The sequence below is a fragment of the Corvus brachyrhynchos genome, unplaced genomic scaffold, assembly GCF_000691975.1.
Source record: "Corvus brachyrhynchos isolate BGI_N302 unplaced genomic scaffold, ASM69197v1 scaffold633, whole genome shotgun sequence".
NCBI lineage: Eukaryota > Metazoa > Chordata > Aves > Passeriformes > Corvidae > Corvus > Corvus brachyrhynchos.
In genome coordinates this window covers 2,615,735-2,637,081 of record NW_008237435.1, presented here as the reverse complement: position 1 = coordinate 2,637,081, position 21,347 = coordinate 2,615,735, and the positions used below count along the sequence as shown (strand labels likewise).

The window sequence follows — 21,347 nt, the reverse complement described above, 5'->3', positions numbered from 1 at the left end:
CAGGTGCTGGCTCAGGATCTCCCGCTGCCTCTGCGCCAGCATCTGCGCGTTGATGGGGCCCTGTGGGAAAAACCACCGCCACCCATCAATAACCCTTCAAGGCAACCCAGCCTTGGAGGCATCTCCACTAGAGCAATCTGGGAGATTCCAGCTTTTTTCCCCCTCATCACACAACTAACAGAAATATAAAGAAGGAGAAAATAATCTTGCTAATAATTCTGCTGGGAAAGACTTGCAACAGCGCGAGAGTCACTAACTGAAATAATACCAGTGTTTAAGGTTGCAGTGATTTGTAACTGCAAATAGAGCAGCTCATTAAAAACACACATCTTTAGGAAATTAGAAGCATAGTTAAAAATGCAGTTATATAAAATCTTTATTAAACAACCATCCATCTCATGTAAAAATGGGAATGACTCTCAGATATAAAATAGCAAAATACTCCCTATCATGCAGATTGCGTTATTTGTATCGAAACTGTGCTTGCCACATAGCATTACTACTGCATTATATTGAGGGAAGCAAGCAAAAAAGAAAGTGACTTTTTTTGTTTTAAAGGTATTATTTCTCTCACCTGTGTTGGCACTCCAGTTCTCAAAGACAGATTCATATTGGAGACGCTGCTGATCTGATTTATCAGTGGCTGCCGATTCTAAAGAGAAAAAAACAAACCACCCCAACACCAAAACCCAAAAGTTTTGGGAAAGAGAAAAAGAAGTGTTACATACAGAGTTATATAGATCTACTTCCCTGGTCAGCTGGACTGTAGACCTAGTTCTACATATTCAAGCAGTGACTAATTTTCCTCCTCAAATCCTACTACCATTCACAGAATGCTGTTTCTTAAAGGGATAATACACCATGCAAATAACAACACAGGTACTACGCTGTTTACAACAAACATGCTCCCTTCATAGCTCCTGTTCTTTTTCAGTTTAGGACTGGACTGTTGAGGTTTACTCCAAAGTAGACCTCACCCTGATGTTTTAAGGCAGAAATTATCTTTCCTCCTTAAACAGAAAAAGCATTGATATCTCACTGATAGTACTATGAACCCATATATTTAAAAATGAAACAACTTAAAACAATTCTCAAAAGTAGACCAAGGCCAAGGGGAAAAAAAAGGATGTAGGTAACAGGCAGCAATAAAAGCAGTTAGATTGGTGGAAAAGTCAAGACACAACAAATAGAAAAAGATACAGCAAAAAGCACAAAGAATAATGTAGAGATGCCAAAACGGAAGATCAAAAAAGAGAATGTGCAAGGCACTATCTTGTCAAGTTATTGTGGCTCCTGTTTTTAGCTTAGGAGTGCACTGAAACAAGACCCGGTGTATTTGGCGCAAGCTGACCGCAGGTGCCACCCAGGAGAGGCGCCTGTGCCAGCACGGAGCCGGGCACGGAGGGGGCTGTACCTGCGCCATCCGGGGGGGCCGCCGGCGGGGCCGCGGCTGCATGCGCAGGGCGGTGTACCCCGGGCGCTGCCCCATGCCGTGGAAGCCGGGGTCCTGCATGGGCGCGTAGCTGCCCTGCGCCATCTGCGCCTGCGCCGCGTACTGCTGCGAGAACACCGGAGCCTTCTGCTCCATCAGCATGCTGGACTCCTGGCTGGGGAAGGTCTCGGGGTCGACAGCTTGGCTCTGCGGAAATACACCAACAATAGGAACAGTTGGCGGGACACGGCTTTCCAGAGGATTATACGGGACTAATAGGGACAGCCTGCGAAAACAACCTTCTAGGATGTGAATGTTTTGAAACAGAAAATTACATAAGCTTTCTTTACCTCAATATAAAACTTAAAAATAAGCAGAATTGTGTATTTAAGTATCAAAATACATTCATGGAGACAAATTCCTCCTCTCCCTTTTCTTTTGTTGTTTTTTTTTTAAACAAAACCCCACAATCTTGCTTGTGTTCTTTACACAGACATTGTATTACTCTTCTAATTAATAAAAACCTGAAACAACAAATGCTAGATCAAAATCTGTAAATGAAGTGATGCCAGCGTATTTTTGCCCTTGAATCTGAGATAAATTCAAAGGTATTACAAATGAATAAGTAGATTTTTATCAGTATCTTTAAACAAAAGAATGACTTCAAATAAAGATGCCTGAAACTATTACAGAAGCTAATGTGAACAGAGTGCCTAATTCTTTCAGGGCACTTTTGCACTAACTGATTATCCATTAGCATAAATAAGCTAACACAATTCTAAATTCCATTCTAGATACTCCCGTAATATTTGCTCTAGCCAGAATAATTTTATAGCTTATTCCACACTGACCTTGAAAATGAAGTTAATCTAAATTTCAGTGCCCTCATGAAAGTCTTTAAGCTGCTGTAAAATGTTCAAAGGCTATTTTAAAAAACATGTTTTAAAATGAAGCAGTTCTCTTATCTGCAAGATCCTTTAACTGTTTCCACTGAATTATTAATTAAATAGAAACATATTTACTGCTTAGTTTGAAATAAACCATTATTCATAATTTTTGGTGGTGGCATTCCAAAACCTGTATAATACTGCATGACAGTTCCATACTGCAAAATTGAAGTTCAGCAATAAATTGTATCTCCAGCTCTACACCTCACTGAATTCTGTGTTGTACCAAATAGGCTTGGAGATAGCTTTCTCATGTTCAAAGCAGAATTTCATTGGTCCTATTTCATATCTAAAATGCAGAGCTAGTTCAGAAGTTCATCAGCTCAGGGTGCTGATGAGTGCTGGGGAATGAACTGGGTACTGCAGGCTCCTCTGAGAATATTAAGTCATTATACAGACATACACTGATTTTGGAAAAAAAATTCTGATGCCAGAAACGTCAGGAACTAACTTTCATGCAAAATACTTCTATTTTTACCACATTTTATTTGTACCACATAAGACTGAAATGGGCAAGAATCACATGGAAGTCAACAAAAATTACTGTGGGGATGAAAAAGCATAGAACAAAGTTTAGGAAGCATGCTCATAATTTAGAAAAAAAAAAATTACAGTTTATGTGCTTGGAATGACATCAGCTGCCTCAGATAAAACTCATCCCTTAACACACATTAATCAACTAAGGAAAAAACCATGGGTGAATTTACACATCTCAGGTTTGCTAATACAAAAGCTTATTACCCCCATCACACTAAACTCTTGATCCTGCTCCTCTGCTCCTAGGTCTTCATGTTCTTATTTTCCTCTTTCCTATACACTGTTGCTGGCCATGATCTTACCTTTCTCCCCCTACACTTGTTCCTCTGACCACCATTGTTTTGTTTTGGTCAGTTTAGTTGCATACAGCAGGTCAGAAGAAGGAGATCTAGATGAGGCTGGCAGGGGAGAGGAAGGAAGACTAAAGCAGGGGCTGAGGGAAGGTTTTCAGGTGACGCTGAGCCATTAAACGGACTTCCACCATCCTAGCTTGCAAGAGGTGTTTTATAATCCCCTTTTTCAACCCCACCTTGACAACATATCTTATAAAAGTAATATCTAATACATGCAAAATACCATGTCCAGTATACCTGGCTCACTAGTTCTGGTATTCCTAGAGCCCTGTCAATTTCTTCTAAACCATCAAAATTCCTTAATGCCATGTAAAGCTGATCCAGGAGAGCACCCTCATCACTTGGTGACTCTGATGAAGGATGATTACACAAGAGATCATCTGGTGAGCTGCCAAACGGTTGCCTGTGAAAACATGAACACAGCATTGGTAAACAGCTGCCAGAAAATGTGAAATAGTATCAGAGGATTAGTACTCAAATTGAACTAACAAGTGGAGACAGAAATTATTTTAATCGCGGCCAATTCTGCTTAGAAAGTTACTCTGGATGAAAGTTATGCTACCCAAAGAAGTAACTAAATAGTGTGATTAATGCCTGCCAAGACCCTACAAGCATGGTATATCTGACAAGCAAGAAAGCCCACCAGAAGGTAGCCTGAGCGCTGATTGCATATTACAGGGTACACAGAGGAACAGAGAAGTCAGTATAGAATATCGTCACTGAAGACAGAAGGCTAAATAATTGCTTTTTAAAAACTAACTTGGAATTTCTGATGTCAGATTAAGTATACTACCACAAGTAGTATTCATTTCACAAGTATTTATTTCCACAGACTCTCCCCTTAGTTGGTTTTCTATCAGGCTAAACAAGCTGAAGAAGTCACAGAGGGGGTCCATGGATTGACTGAGCTTGCACAAACTGAACATCTGGAAGAGCTGGGCAGAAGCATGAGGGACCAGGGAGAAAAGGACATTCCCCTTTTTGTTTGCAGCAAAACACTGCATCGGTTCACCCCAAATGCACATTTGGGTACCAGTTTATACACTTGGTTATGTGCCTTGGAAGGACATCAGCAAGAATTTGGCTACTGTCAGGCTGCATGTGATGGCTCTATAAATCCTGCTTACCTCACCCCTGAATTTGTATGCGAAGCACACTCGCAGTTACAAAGGCAGAATAAAGATTTATTATAAACCCAAAGGACAAAACTTCCTGAGAAACAAACTAAATCTGAAATAACACCTTATCTGCAGCCAAATGACACGTTTTTGTTTTGCAGTTCACACACCTGCCCTGCTTCACTCACGCTACCACAAAACTGCAACAGAAAATATAAAGAGCAAAGCATTCTGCAGGCAGAGCAGCTACAGTACACACATCATGGAAGACTCTCATCCCAGATAATTACTCAGAGACAATAAAAGCTGTCACCCATGGAGGGAGGAAAAACACTATATGGGAACCCTTTTTACATGTCTGTTTAGAAAAAACAAAGAAACATGTTTGTGTATTTAGTTTCCATAATGAGATATATGGTTGCCATGGAAGTCTAATCTCTGTGTCAAAGCTAAGCAGGAGAGCTGCATCATCAGGCTATACACTGAAAAAACTCAAAGGATGGCAGGCAGGAAAACTAATAAAAATGTATTCTTTTTAACTGGATCCCAGATAGTAAACAAAAAAAAAGGATATATGACATACCTTTAAAACATTGCAAAGTATTAATCAAACTCATAGAGAGATTTCTTTAACTCTCATAGGTGGAATTATGAATCATCAAAAGGGAAGACAAAAAAACCCCCCTTTGATTCAAATGGCTTACAAACTCTAAAGATAACTTATAAGAAGGGATCTATTATAAGGAAAAACAATTGATGAGGCTAGCAAAAAAACCCTCCCTGAAATTGCAAATGAGCGTGAACACACATGATAAAAACCCCAAAATGTTTGTCAAATTCTATGTATTAAGCAACAACAACAACAATTACTTACAATTTCTCCATTTCTTTTATATACCCCAGGGACAATTTTAATTTTTAATTTAAGAATTATTTTTACTCATTTAATACATGGCAACAATCAGATTATAAAAACACCAATCTTGGAGATTAATAAAGCAAGAAATGGCAGCATTAACCATTCAATTGTTTCTGGTTGGGGTGTAAATGATCAAAATATTGTTACTTTCAGATGCAATGGGAATTTTTTCCACAATCTTCAGCTATAAGGAAATTATGAGAAATGCAAAGGTAAAAAAAAAGGAAGAATCAACTGCCTGGCTTGCTGACCAGAATGACACTGTATTTTTTTATAAGGTGTAATTTTTAAAATGAATAATTCAGTTATACATACAGTGCATTTTGCATATGGATAAGCTAACTGAGGGAAACACCAGGAAACATCTTGAAAAGCATGGAATATAACAAAGAAAATGTCACATGTATTTATGGATACTATTTTTGGACATCCTAATGAAAACTAAGAGAATGTAGTCAGAAGATTAACATATTTTAAACATACTTTTTTCCCAAATGTATCTACTTCATTTTCTTTTCAGTGATCCCCTGATTTACTACTTTCATAATTAGAAATATTTCAACATTTTGCACTTGCTTGTCCATTTTGCATCCTTAGACATTCCATATATACACAGTTTCTCTAAAGTAAGCTGCAAACCTTTTGGAGAAGACATGGCTCTTTTTTAAGAAGTGTAAACTTCTTATTACATTGCCATCATTTAAAAGTCTTAATGATGAATGAAGTTATAAATACATTACATGTGAGTTAATGAGTTGTGACCAAACTGCAGTTCTGATTACCTGAGGAGGAGCTAGCTTCAGGGAAGAGGCAGCCTTCCTTTCACTTCATCTTTCCTTCCTCATCTTTTACAGAATTTAGGTGAATTAAAAAACCCCAAACAAAACATAATTAACCATGTCCTACATCACTTAAAATGCTACCCCACTGCAGGAGGGGACAGATATTATGACTACATAGTCATGGCTAGTACTACTGGCACTTTTCCACATTTAGTGTTGAGTGTAGTTGTTAACAATAAGAACAGTGAAATCAGACAGAATCATGCCCACGTTAATGCTCCAGAGGTGAAAAATGGTGCAACTATACCCGAAGTGCTGGCAGCATTCACTGTGATACAGAACTTTCAATTCATTCAACACATTACATGGCAAAGACAGCATTTATAAATATTATTGGAACACACATACATTTCAGAGCACAAAATAAAACAAAAATTAAATTGATGTACATTTGGTGAATGTTTTATGTAGAACTTTGTTCCCACAAGGTGTGTAAAATATAGGCCTGCAAAATCTCTCTGTGTTCTGATGTGACACCAAGACTCACCTGTTCTGACTACCAAAAGTTGCCTGCTCTATAGGCAAGATGCTGTCTGGCCATGGTGCAGTCTGATTTGGAGGTGCCTGTTGTTGGCTATACTGAGGTCCTCCTATGTTCATCTCCAATTCAGATGGCCCTAATCAAGAAAAAAATAACCATATAACTTTCCTGAAGAGAAGCTACTGTCAAGTTAATTCTTTCAATTGAGTTATCTATGTTATGGTGAAAGCAAACAAAAGCATTAAGACCTCAGCAACATTACACTTAAAAGCATCATTACTCTTTTGTTAAAATTTGCTTTTAAAATTTGAGAAAACATGAGTACTCTGAAAGTGGTTCAAAATTACAAAATAGCAGATACAACATCATAGATGCAAAAATTAAAAAGACAAGCATCAGAAAAAGACAGTACATAGAGTCAGTATTATAATGTACTTGCTTTAAAAGTGACCAGGAACAATTATCCTGTCCACAGCATGTCCACTAAAAAAACTCCACAGTCTTTAGTGAACCAAGGCAACTTCATATCCTCTTTGGCCACACAACCATGGAGCTAGAGGGTAACAGGAACTGTCCATCTTAATACATGTGTTAAAATGTACTATTTTAGACACCTTCTTTCCCACATCTGCAGGAAAATTTCACGGTGAAATATGGTTCTCATCAAATCTATAATTGAAGTAGGATTTTTTTTCTTTTTTTTTTCCTCCTGCTTCATCTTTAACAATCCAGCGTGTGCCGAAAGGAACAGCTCCAGATGTGACTTACCCATATTCATGACCTGAGATGGAAGCATCTGCCTTGGGCCAGGCTGGTTGCTGGGTCTCAAGGGGATGCTGGCCGTGGGGTTGCGGATCATGCCTGCCTGCACTGGCCTGTTCATGGCACCAGCCGTGGGCGCACAGGTCACCCTCACAGCGGGAGCCTGGCTGCCCCAGTCCCCGGACGCCATGGCAGGCCGAGGGGCATTGCCACCCATCATTCCTGCACAAAAGCCAAACACACTTAGGTACCAGCACATGATCAGAACAGCCTTAGCACTACTGCTGCCTGAGGAGCTGCATTTTCAGCAATGAAAATGCAGTAGTTTCACTCAAAGCACACTGTACCACAACTTCCCATCCAGATGTGCAAAGCTACAGAGCGATGCCTTATGCTGCTTAGTCAAGGGACTGGAGACTGTGATACATCTTACAGGAGGAAGATCCTTTTATCATTTCCGAAATGTTGCTCAGAGTAAGTGTTCCCACATGTAGTCTGCAACAGGTGCTGAGGGTGTGTGGATAGCCTTAACTTCCTTCCTCAGGAAATGAATCACGTTTGCTGATGTGTGGGTCAGTGCTTTACTTTCCAATGCTAAGTGAGAATGGGGACTTGAGTAACAACATGTTAACATTAAACACGCTTACAAATTAGAAGGACTGAGTATCAATTTATGTTCTGCAAATGTCTTTTGGTGACTTCTTTCATTTGGAACCTAGAGCCATCTTAGCTTCAAGGCTCACCCAGATAATCTCAGACCAATGTACAGTGCAGGGAAATTACTCACAGGAACTTTCCGATAGATGCTGAAGTTCATTACCGTTATTTTAGGGGAAGTCCTCCCACATCTACTGTAAACAACTGATACACTTTATTTACACTTGGAATATATAGAATACTACACTCTGACAGTAGCCAGAAAACCTCAACCAAAACCCAACACAAAAAACTCCAACCCCCAAAGATGGCATTCATAGTATTTATACATTTCAATTTTACTCAGTCAAGAGAGTAGGTAAAACACTGCTTTCAGGTAGGACTACTGGTTCAGATTAGTCTTTTCAGTTGCATTTTGCAACATCCCTAAATGAATACTAAAAGCCACACAAACAATTATTACTTATCAGTTCAATTATTTGGTAACATATAACCAGAGAAAAACCCTCTGAAAAGGGTCTTTGTTTCAGCTGCTGTACAAAATTTGCTTTAGTGTTACATCCTCAGGTTTGGTCCATTTATGTACATATTCTATCAGCTGACAGATGTGCTCTGCTAGAACAAGGCAGGGACACAATAATACTCTCTAACTTGTACACTTAAGATTAATAAAATCCTCTAATACGTATACAGAACATGAAAGTAATAGGACACTTGAAAGAACACAAGTTGACCTCTAAACTACTTAAATAAAGTATTTCAGTGTCTGGCTGCATGTCTTTTTTAACAGTGATGCAAACTAAAGCTAAAAACTTGACACCAAATAGCCAGCTGAGAGGACTTAAAATGCGTGGTTTTATGCCTGACTCAGAGCTCTTACAGTGGTTGTCACATACTTGCACAATCTCAGGCTATGCACTAGTTGAAATACGTCCATCAGACTTTTCTTGTCAAACACGCTATATGTTTGTTCATTATTAGGTTAACATGTTGTTAATTGCAACATCTGATGGTTCCCAAAAAGGAACTAAGGGTAATAAATAAAGGATAATTGAGCCAACATCATAAGGGCATCAGTACTGCCCATGATTTTGTTTTGAAAGACACATCTCCACAGGTAGGTAAAAAGCAGTGCACACAAGGCAGGACTAAAAATACACAGAAATTCAAAATAAATATGCCAATACATAACTTCCCACAAAACATGATTTCTTCCAGACTTTATAGAAAGCAATAATCTGCACTGGTATTAACCCCAGTGTTAAGCTGCACATGCTATAGCCTGTTACACAAGTATATTTTTAATAAAAAGGAAAATCATCTTACCTGTGCTACTGTTGCCTAAAGTTCCTTGACTTCCTATCATCCCTTCATTCCTGCCCATCAGTCCCGGCTGAGGTATCACTGAGTAGGGGCTACTCGTTCTTATGGGTGGGAAAGTTCCTGCACCTGTTGGGTTCTGCAGTGCTATGTCAAGTGGTAAATTCTGGTTTGGTAATAACCTGCCAAGTTGCCCTGCTCGTGGGTTATTAAAAGCTAGACAGGAGGAGCAAAGAAAAAAAACAAAGTTACAAGAATGGAAACTTCACTAGGTAAAAAAAAAAAAAAAGAAAAAAAGAACCCAGACACAATTGAAGATCTTGGGCTCAGCTGTTTAATGTTGCATAATTTACCCACTCCATATCTGTCTGAGAAACATCCCTTCTTGACATTTAAATGTAAATTTCAAAATGGAACATTCTGACACTAAACACAAACCAGGTACGATGCATACTTAAAAAAACTTTAAATGACGCAATTTAACTGACAGAAGAGCCACTAAAGCAAAATACACCACTATGTGATGTACACACTACTGCCAATGAATCTTACACCTAGTAGGACTAGGTGCATGCAGATGTCATCCTGCAGATTGTTAGAATTATCTCAATTTTGAGAGTTTTCCAGCATAATCTGTGCCCCTGAAGAAGTTTTCAAAATAAGGACAGACTGACTCTATATTGGATCCCACAGCCCCATTTCAACATGACCCGCTTAATATTTTGGGGTTTTTTTACATTTTTTGTCATTAATAAAAATAAATACTTCCATGATTCAGCAACAACAAAAAACCAGTCCAGAAACAGAGCCGTGCAACCATAATATTCTGGTAAAATAGAACCATCCTTGATGGTTACTGCCACCTTTATGTAACTACTTTCTTCTGGGTTGTGCTTTTTAAAATCAGCCCCTGCAAATAAAACTGCAGACTGCCTCAGAAAAGTGAGTTTCAGACTGTGACTGGCAAGTATCTGGCTCAGCTGGTCTTTGGGCAATGTTCCAAAATGCGTGAAAGCATCCTCTGTGTGCTCAACTGGTTCTCAAACACGAATCAAACACTGACCTTGTAGCTTTGATTCAAGTTCCAATCATACCCATAAAATAAATGCAAGTAAATTAAACATTTTTGTGAAAGTATTATTTGCAATACTTTCTGATAGCTTCCCCTAGGAGCAGCTGTGATACAGCAGCATCCTTAAAGTGACTTCTGCATTTTTGTGTTCACCACATTACTGAGAAGTTAAGTAACTACTTTCTTATTTTAGACTGAAATAGTGCTACTTTTGAATCTGAAAACTTAGCTGAGGTTTAGTAAGTTTGTTAAAATGTACAGAAGTATCTCATAACAGAGGTCATTTTTATTTTATAAAACCAGGTTAAAGGAACTTATTGTATTTTTTTTTTTTAATATAAGTTCTCTGCCAGGTGAATTTGCTCATATGTGTGTACAGAAAAGATATCACATCACATACACCTAATTCCTAACCATGAGATCAAAATTTTGTCTTGTCTGACTGTTCAACTAAGCAAACAAAACTTACATACGAAGCAAGAATTACTTTCTCAAGATTAGGGGCATCACAAAGTCTAAGGATTGAAGCAAAATTGAACTTCAGTGACAGTTGAACAGTTTGCTCCAGAAGTTTGAAAAATCACATAGATAAGTGAGTTACTGTATGTGCAGCTTTGCCAGCACCCACTAATATTACAAAAAGGAATTCTGCAAATGCAGCACAAAATAACAACACTTAGATCATATATTCTACTGGTGCTTAGATCATATATTCTACTCTTCGTCAGGATGGGACTGAAGGAGGCTCCCTATCCTTCAGGTAACAGACTCTAGCAACCTGGCAGATCTAGCAGCGTTTTTATTTTTCAACAGAAAAAAATATTTTAAGTATCTTCATGTAAAACCTGTAACAGTAAAGATGGTTATTTCTTCAGAAAAAAACCAGTAAAAACCCCCAAATCTCTTTTGGAATTGCATATGATTTGGCATTCATTCTACATTGCTTTTCTGTGAGCATACGAGAGGCCCTTCACTATTTCTGTGAACCTGTTTTCTGAATGCTCTTCTATGGAAAACAAGGCAGAAGTTCCTAGGGGAATCAGGCACAGACACAAGACTGAGATGGGGGAAAAAGTTTCAGGGTTTTAATTTAGATGGGAAACAGGATGCTGCTTTTACAGAACTGCTGCTAACCACCAAGCCACTCTCATTTACAATCATACTGTTACTGTACTGCCAGTAGCTTTGAAAGCAGATTTAAAGCTAGGCTAACCCTCGAAAGCTAAAAGGCTACACTGGAAGGAACAAACAGACCTTGATTCAGGAAAAATATGCTAAAGACTTCACATGCACAGAGATTTCCTTCTGACTTTTGTGCTGCTGCTGTTAGTACCTCTGTACTCACAAAAGTGAGTACATTAAACACAAGCATCTTTCTCTGAGCAACATGGATAACAAGTGATAATTTAGGAATCTGAAGTGGCTTTAATATGAATTTAAACATTAATATTTATTGATAGAATACTAATATTTATCTAAATATTTCTAAGTAATTTGAGTGAATTTGAAAGTGGCTCAGTGTTAGTTTAATATTATCAGAATGGCTAAAAATATTAACTAAACCCTACAAGAAAAAAACCTAGAGTACATCTAAGGAAGCAAATAGATGCGGCCATCCTAGCCAACAGGCACAAAAAATGAAGCTGTGTTTTTTTTATGCCATTTTATTCAACATTAGCACTTGATAAAGACTCTTGTCTTGCTTGCTTTCCATTATGCTATGATGGTAAACCAACATTTCAGTGCTGATTTGTAAGCTGATTAATAAGGTTAAGGAAAGCTGTCAGCTGGAAGTGACTCAACAAAAAGCCACAATCTCAAATTAAACTTGGGCATTCTTAATCTTCTGTCCTTCTATTAATCTTGTGGTTTTAGAAGAAGACTCTCCTTCATGCTTAGAAAAGCCTCTCTTGCACCTTCCACTGCAAGAGCTGCCAGAAAGGAACGATCTGCATGACAAAAAAATGCACGTGCTCTCCATGCCAAAACCCTCACTACAGAAGCATCACTTATAACCACAGAAGGGGATGTTTGGTTTGAGGGTACCCCTTAAAACGTCTCAGAGGACACAGACTTCCAGGGTGTGCGAGTTAAGACACAACTCCTCGTGTGTTTGGAACTGGGACGACCGCAGATGGCGCTCTGTCACCACACAACCCCAGGCCAGGACGGGGAGCTGCCCAGTTCCTCCCTGGCCGACCCCTGCTCTGGGGGGCTCCCAAGCTCGGTAGGCGCGTGTGGAACGCGGGGTGCACTCACTGCTCTGTGAAATCCTCATTGCTGGTTTCTGGGTGGCCACTGCCGTGCCGGGGCTGCTGTCACTGGTGAGCTGCATGAGGTCATTGATGATGGCTTGCTTGTCGACCGAGCCCGCTGGCACGCCTGGGCGGCTATCTGGGAAAAGCTGTGGTAACTGGCTGTTCTGCAGGTCATCCAGAATCTCTTCCAAGTTATCCAATTCACTGCCTGGCTGCAACAAAGAACACACAAACCCACAATACACATCGCTGCTCGCCCGCTGTTGGCGTCCTGCTCGTGCCAAGCCAGGCAGCCCCCACCATCACCCCGCACCGGCCTTGGATGTGTCTGGCAGCACGCCTGCCGTGGAGGAAGCTCACAAACCTGTTGGAAGGGGACTGTGCAGGCTTCTCAGGGCTAGTCTGCCGTGCTTTTGGGCACTGGCACCCCTTCAAAAGCCCCACATCAGGACATATGATTCCATACCTTGGGCAACAGGGAGATGCTTCCCTGTGCACTCTGTGACGGGTGCTGACAGCAGGGGTAATAGGAAATCCAGGAGTGCTGAAGATGGGGGCTTATGTAGGTATAGCCAATATTTCTTTCAGCACAGTTATGTTTCTAGTCTCTTTATGACTTGATTAAAAGCATACAATCGGAAAGTTACTTTATGGCTAAAATAATTCCCCATATGTCTTTTCTTCGTTATATTCAAAACCTGAACACTGAATAACTCTATGTAAGTTAACTGGCAAGATATATACATAGGATTGGGAATTTATTTTGCTCCCAACTTCCCAAATAATTGAAAATAACTTCTCTGGAGTATGAAAAGAGAAATCTACATATGAATTTACATTCAAATTCAGTAGAAAATTATAATGAAACAAAGATGGGAGAAAAATTAAGTTCATCTTATACTAACATAATTACTGACCTGCTTGTTTTTCTTAAATACATTGATTCTCACTGGCATTCTCTTTTGTCAGCTTCTCTGTCTAAAAACTCAGAATTAAAATAATTTTCTGACTCAAATGTGGAAATCATTGCAACTAATGTCCAATCCTAAACTTTTGATTAGGGTAAAACTTGGGTAATAACTAAGAACAGGGCGTCCAGTTTCAGTTACTACCACCTTGAACAGTAATTATATCATAACAGTATTTATAACAAGTATCTACTCAAAATCAGTGTCTTCATTAGGAAATATGCAATGAGAGAGGAGAAGCAGAGTAAGCAGCCACTCATGAAGGATGGGGAACTGAGAAATAACACCACAAACGTGCAGAACTGAAATACAATTCTTCCTGGGTTTTTTTTTGTCCTTTCCCACATCATGAACTTCTTACTGAGAGCAAGCTTACACCACAGATCACAGAAGACTGTAGAAATACCTGAGATGGCTTTAAACTACCTGCTGGGGCTCTCACAGGCTAGCTGGGAAGCACTGCCCATTAGTCTGTACAGAACTCCTCCTGCCACATCTAAGCTGCTCCTGGGAAGTCCAGTTATTTTATTCAAAGGTAGCTAAAATGCCCCGAGGTTACACTGCTATGTGCCTTTTTTGGGTGACTGACTGCAAATAAACATGGTATTATTTTTTATTCCTTCTACATCATCTCCTAGTCTTACAAATTGTAGTATATGGTGCAAAAGAGGAGGGAGTTTACTCCATTAAAAGGTAGCATGTGGGTGATCTAGAGGCTGGTGTTATTGGCAAAATGGTAGGAAAGCAGAGAATCAGAGGACTGGAAGAAATTTAAAGCCTCAAGGCAAAATCAGTGTATGCCATTCCCTATGGAAGTTCATACAGTTGTTTGTTAAAGACATCCAGAGACAGAAAATCCATAGCTTCCCTGGAGAATTGGTTCCAGCACTCTGCCATCCTCACTACTTTTGTTTTATTTTCTTAGTCTCAATGCAAAATCTCTCACACTAGGATTTAGACCCTTCCTTCCAATCATATTTTGAATCTGGAGAACACACTGTGTTCTCCTTTCTTTCTCTAACTTTTTCTGTATTTGAAAACATGTGCCCATTTGTGTTTTAAGCTGCAATTAATAAACAATCTCAACTTGTGAATTTTCTTCAGCAAATAACCTGTTTTCTAGGCGTCTTATTACTCTTGTTGTTCCTGTGGATTGCTTTCAGTTGATCCACACTTTTGCTGAAGCCCTGTCCAAGACAGGACTTAAAATAATGCCTTACAGCTGCTGACTAAAGCAGACAATTTACTCTACACATAGTACACTCTGATGGCCTATTCCAGAAAAGTGTGTCATTCTCTTAATTCCATGACAGCACTGACTCCCACTCATCTTATAGTCACTATGATCTCTAGAAGAGCTCTGAAAAAGTCCTATCTAGTCAGTCCCCTCCTTAAAAAAAAAAAAAAAATCTGAGACATTATTCTTGACTAATGATAATAACTTTATTCACCTTGAATGTTCTAGCATTTTGTCTCTGTATCTCTTCACTGCAACTGAATTTGAATTCTGTCCTCCAGTGTGTTTGCAGACATTCAAGTGTCACACACAGCTTTACCAAGCCCTATTGTCACATCAGGTCATTTAGGTTAACTAAAACAGCAGCTCTAGATGCTGCACGAGTCCTGCAGCATCTCCATTTTGACAGCGAATCCTTCAATAACTGCTGTGTGTGGAGGGATTTCCAAACACCTTCCTAACCACTTACAGCAGTTTCATCTTAACCATGCACCTCTAACTTGCCATAAGGGCCACAGAGCCTTGCTCAAATCTAAACACAGGGACACACTGTTTCTCTTATGCCAGCAACCCCGCTACCCTCTTGCTGAAGGAAAATAGGTCGGCTGGTCCAAGATTACCTGTTCTTGAGAAATCCCACTGATGACTCACTGCCTTCCAGGCAACTACAAGCAGCTGGGTGGACTCAGCACATCAGCAGAAAAGGCTGAGCCAGGAGAAATCAAATGTGATTATATGAAGCCTAAATCATTACACGGACAGGTGATAAGCAGATTCAAAAAGGCGCTCTAAGAGACAGCCATGAGTGATGTTTATAGGAGCTGCAGTTTGAGCGATGGGAGATCTGGTACAAGACCGCAAGAGCCAGGAGAAGAGACTGATATAGAGCATCATAAATTATAGAACGATGATTCAGTACTCTTTGGGGGAATTAAGACATATGGCCTTCATTACACGTATCTGAGACAACAGCAAAGGAAGTTTTATATTTTGCAGGGGGGTTTTTTTGGTTGGTTTTATGCGGGATTTTGTGTCATCTTTTCTTTTAGCATTCTGGCTACTGCAATTCTTTGTTCAAACAGTAGATGTAAAAAAAAAAAAAAACCAAAAAACAAAACTCAAAACCAGACCTAAAAAAACACTAATGAAGAACATATTGATCCAAATGTGGCAGAAAACTGGTGGTCTTAATTCATCTCAGGAAGCGGTAAAGAAAGGGCAAATCCAACAGATGTATTACAACAACACAAATACATAACTTTCTTCTTTTTTTTTGCTTAATAATCAATATAAAATATTTTATAAGGGTTCTCAACTGCTACAAAAGCTCCAAGAGATTTGGAATTAACACCAACCCATGGCGTTAGCATAAGTCTTTCCAGACTAACCCTCAAATGGCACCATATGTAGAGAAACTAGCATTAAAGTATTTGCTTGGTTAGGTTCATGGGATTTTTCTATTAGTTATCTTCTATATTGATTTTGTTAATGGTCTAAGTTGAATTTTATGTAAATAGAAGGCACACCCTAATCTCCCTGTAAAAAAATTATTTGTCATGAATTAAAAAAAAAGCACCTGATAAAGTGCTAAGCATCACAAGAAAGTTCTTGTGTGGGTATTTTCACTATGTCTAAGTAAAGCAATTATGACAATCTCTGTAGAACTTGGACACTAAGTGCCAGAAAGTATAAGACAATTCTCATTAATATTTTTGCATTTGAAAAAGTACTTATTTTATACTGTCATATAGAGAAATACAGATTAAAGTTAAGTGCTTACAGAATTTTTGCAGCTGTACTGAAAGGCAGCTGCACCTCAACATGAAGTTTGGTTTACAAAAGTTGCTGTGTCAAAGTCTAGCTTCCACGGATTGTAAAGGACTGGATAAGATACTCAGGTCTCCGGAAATCTCCTTCCTGCCCATGGCTTGCACTGTGACCCTGTATTCTATGGAATTACAACAGGATGTCTTTTGGTGGGGGCACAACTTGAAACTACACCTGACTTACATAAATTTGAAGTTAGCTCATCTTCCACCTCAGAAGTAAGGGCAAAGCATTTGACTGTAAGAGGTAAACAAAACCAAATCCTTGCTCCAAACTGGCAGTAAATTAAAGGTTTATGAAAAGAAGGGAAAAGGAAATTAGAAGTGGAACCAATATGGTATTTTTCTCCCTGGTAACTGCAATAAACATAAAATTGGCTAGAAATCCTATTAAATTATCAAGCTACTCTATGACTAACATTTGAAAACAGAGCTCTAATTGAAAGACATTCAGAAAATGGAATCCCCATTCTAAGATTTTGATAGAATTTCAAGAAGAAATCAATGTTCCTCATGAACTTAATGGATTCTGGACTATTAAACCAGAAATAGGTTTTTTAAAGATGAGTGGCATGTGTAGAGAAAATATGCTAGTATAGGGAAGATACTGGTTTCCACACAAAGCATGAGCACAGCAGCGTTGATGAAGTACGTGAGGAACACCAGAGCAGTTTCTGAGTTTTAGGACAAAAATGTACATGCTTAAGATGATTTCTGGAACAGCACTTGTGCAGACTGTTACATTGCAAAGTCCCTGTCAAACAGGCTGTCTTTATGGTGTACTGAACAAAAAAGAGGAGCGTACACTTGTGGAGATCAGGATTTTATTCCACACTCCCCCAAGTGATTTCTCAGAGAACAAGCTACTTTAGCAAGGCAATATCTAACATTGTTCATTATGTTTCTCTAATGTTCCCCCATACTTTCACTCTCCTTCCCCTCCAAGCTGTCAGCCCATCCTTGCCACATCTGACCATCTCCTGATCACTACAGGGGCTGCTCCTGGCAGTGGACTGTCAGGGAGAATGGGAGAAGGCCAGCTTACTGCTGAGGGATAATCTCTTCTCTTTCTAACAGTGGTGAACCATATGAGAACTTGTGGTGGTTGACAGCAACAGCCCTACTACGGTTGGTGCTGTAGGAAAAACCCCGCTTAGTGCCCCCAGCAAGTCTGTCTTTTATCCTCTTCCCTACAGCTGCTACAACGGAATAGCAATCAGCCTAATAAAGCTTGATAACCATCATCCCACCAGGGAAAGGAAAAAGGTACGGCCATGCTGGAAATATTCTCTGCCATTTGAGAAAGGCTTCCTGTCAGTTGCTGCTCTCTGCAGAAGAGTATGTTTAAACACACTACCTAGAAGACTGCTATTTTTAGTACAGTGGTGTACTTCAAAGCATTTCCTGCTCAGAAAGTCACACCAAAAGTAAAAGGAGAAAATGCAATGGCTCTGTTGCCTCCCAACACACTGATCTCCCTTGTAGAGGCCATCCCACTGCTGCTCTGCTGCAGTTTCCAGAGAAACTGCACACTCCAGTGACTAATTACTTAAAAATACAACATTCCTCAGGGAGGAGAAGTTTTAAATAAACCTGCAAAATAGGTAACACAAGCACATGGCTAATTTTTACATATGGGAGGAAGAAGGAGGGGGAAGGATGCAGGAGGATGGAAGAATTTAGCTCAAGAATCTCTGTTCTAGTCTTGTACTAAACAGTTCCAGCTTTGATCTAAATTTAGGCAATGAGCACTTCCTGTGGGAGACCATCTTCCAAAGCTGAAGAGTTTTGATGCTAAATATTTTTAGTGATTTTATAATTGGGGTAAAGTGGTTATTTGTTTAAAGGCCTGGCCTACATTATTCTATATTCCCCACCATTTCCTCTCCTATTCCATGCTGGACTTCTGTTTATTCAGCTCCAGGTTTCACTGCATTTTAAGTGGGTTTTAAAGCTCTATTTACAACCAACAGGAGCAACAAAAGCCCCTCTGTCATTATCCAGCAGTCTTCCACCACAGTGACAGGACTGGCTTCTCCATACCTTGGTGCTGAGGAAGCCCTTACCACTTTATCATGACTCCTGCACTGCTTTGTGGTTTTCTGAACAAACCCAGCTCCTGGACCTTTCTGTACCTCCATTTCACTCTCTCCTCGGAGACAAACTCTGTCTTCAAATGTTAAGAAAAGGCAATACATTCGTAGCCCACACTTCAACCCCTTCAAATCCCTCCCCAACCTCAGAAACATAAAACCCAAAAATAAAAAGTGAATAGACTATTCACTTTAAGAAGTTCATAATTCAGGAGACCTGATTTTCAACTGCTTGAGGTTGGCAATGCTTGTAGACACTAAAGTCTCTTTCTTGAAAGTTGGTTTTACAGTTAGTCTCATGTTTACATTTAGGGTGAGACATAACTTGCCTATCTTTAGTCATGAGAAAGTAAAGCAGCTAGTTCAAACTGTTCACCTGTGCTACCACTTGTCAATGGGAATATCAGTAAAGAGAGGCTTACCTCATCTGTTTTAGACACACATTAGTATAAGATAAAAAAAAATCCTGGAGCATTTTCCTGTGTTTCCGTCAGCAATAAAAGGAGTTCGTACAGCTACCTTGGATTAGACAACAAACTTCTAGAGAGGACAAAACCTGCTCTCTGAGAATTGGTTCATAAGCTAAGCTGTTTCTTGTGTACTCCATAGAGATCATGAAAGAGGAAATTTTAATTCTTTTAGAAATTTAATTCTTGGGAATAAACCATCTGAAGGCCCTGATTTTGATCTACGGATGAAGGGCATAAATTTTTTGGTTATTATCAAATTTTACATTCTTGTCTAGTACCTAATACTGGAGGATTTAAGATCTCTGCTTTCCATCTAGTACTGACTTCAATGTGTAGGATCTGAACTAGGAATTGAAATCTATCAGACATTTTACAAGTAGTCCATTCTTGCCAGTTTAGCTGTGAATTTCTTGATATCTGTGTTTTTCTAGCCTAATGAACCATAAGCTCTCACACAGAATCTAAATCCTACCTTTACAGACACTACAAAATAGAGGCTTCTTTTGAAAACTAAACCAACATCCAAGCTTGAGGATAAATCAGTGCAAATTTCAGTGAGGAGAAATTAGTACAATCTGGCTATGTTTCTCCTAAAGCATGGGAAGGATTGAAAAACCACAATTGCTCTTACATAATGGCAATAGTTGTCAAATTCTGTTGAAACAAAAGCAGCAAAGTAACCTTAGGAGTTGCCTGGATAACTGAGATTTTAACAGTGCTGCATCTACTCTGGAATGGCATGTTTGGCCTCTATGTTTTGTGGTTATAACCACTGTTGAAAGAACTGTCTACTAGTTATAAATTGCCAAAAGGGCAAATAAAAAAAAAAAATCCAATGTTGTGACTTAGGGCTAAGAAAATGTTGTCTATCCCTGCTCAGCCTCACAATACAATACAGAAAATATAAAAAAGAATGTCTTTATACACACACAATAAAAAAATAGAATGGATAAAAAAAAATAAACAAGCTAAAGCCTAGTCTGCACATTAAAAAATATACAAAATTTTTAAAATTAAGGATATGGCTGTGAGACGTGAACGTTTGCATGGTATATGGTCTGATCATGATTTACAAACTAAGGCTTCATACACACAGGGCTGCCTAGGGGTTAATGACCAGCTGGGAGATCTGATGGTGTAAGACAAATCCAAGGATGATTAACTCCAGCTAGTTATAACCTTCCCAGAAAATACTAAAATTGATACTGTAATAACCCATTTTATAAATAATATAAACAGTAATACTGAAGTATCAGATTGCTTTTGCTGTGTCCTTTTTTCTTGCAAAGCTCTGAAAACTGGAGCACTCTGGGTAATGTGGACCCGGTGCTTTTGGAAAGTGAATTCTGCATGAAAGCCAGTGACATAACACTTTTTAGCATAAGCCCCAACAATACACAATTTATTAGTGTGTTGGGCAGCAGAGCAACAAGCAATCTTGCACAGAAAGCAAAGAAATCCTGCATGTAAAATTCAATGTAGATAACCTTGCACAAGGAGACATGATCCCTGCACTGAACCATTAATCATCCGCAGAAACTTGCAGCAGAATATAAAGAATTTTTAAGATGACAAAAAAACCCCAATAAATCCTCCAAACTGGCACAGAAGTATATTTGCTTTGATTTTAATTTGCAGGTCAAGCATAGCACAAAGACCAGTAATGCAAAGTTGTTATCAGTCCTTTCAAACAACTTCTGTTCTTGGGCATGAACCTGTTTTCCACGGAAGGAGGGTAGCTGCTATGCTGGGCTACGTCAAGGGCTCATTTAGCAAGCATAACAGCAGTTCAACATCAGCCTGTGGGAAAAGCTGTCAATTAGGCAGCACTAACCAAGAGTCACGAGTATTTTGTCTTCGCCTGGCTACCATCTGGGAAAGGTACCCTGCATTATCCATCTCTTCCCAGGCAGAGTCTGTGCTTTCACACAGTGTGATGATCACAACTTAGTAACACCAACTGGAAAACTGAGCGAAGACTGGATTTCAAAATACAGGTAACACTGTCCTGAACTGCCAAGATACCACTCTTAGAGGAAGTCAGATGGCAGGAAT

The 21,347-nt window shown here is 39.3% G+C and overlaps 1 protein-coding gene across 3 annotated transcripts in view; it reads right to left on the bottom strand.

Moving 5' to 3' along the window:
- NCOA2 (nuclear receptor coactivator 2) overlaps window positions 1-21,347 on the bottom strand; it is a 180,607-nt gene that overhangs the window by 16,762 nt on the left and 142,498 nt on the right. For 2 of the 3 annotated variants that reach the window (XR_001861071.1, XR_001861072.1), the window contains 7 exons: window positions 12,700-12,910; window positions 9,375-9,584; window positions 7,398-7,613; window positions 6,636-6,765; window positions 3,507-3,672; window positions 575-1,639; window positions 1-60 (listed from right to left, as the gene is read on the bottom strand). Coding sequence is in view for 1 of the 3 variants with exons in the window: in XM_017731233.1 (XP_017586722.1) it covers window positions 1-60; window positions 575-652; window positions 1,361-1,639; window positions 3,507-3,672; window positions 6,636-6,765; window positions 7,398-7,613; window positions 9,375-9,584; window positions 12,700-12,910 (1,350 nt within the window). In the remaining 2 variants the exon portion in view is untranslated. The remainder of the gene's footprint in view (window positions 61-574; window positions 1,640-3,506; window positions 3,673-6,635; window positions 6,766-7,397; window positions 7,614-9,374; window positions 9,585-12,699; window positions 12,911-21,347) is intronic. The other variant, XM_017731233.1, reaches the window with a different exon arrangement.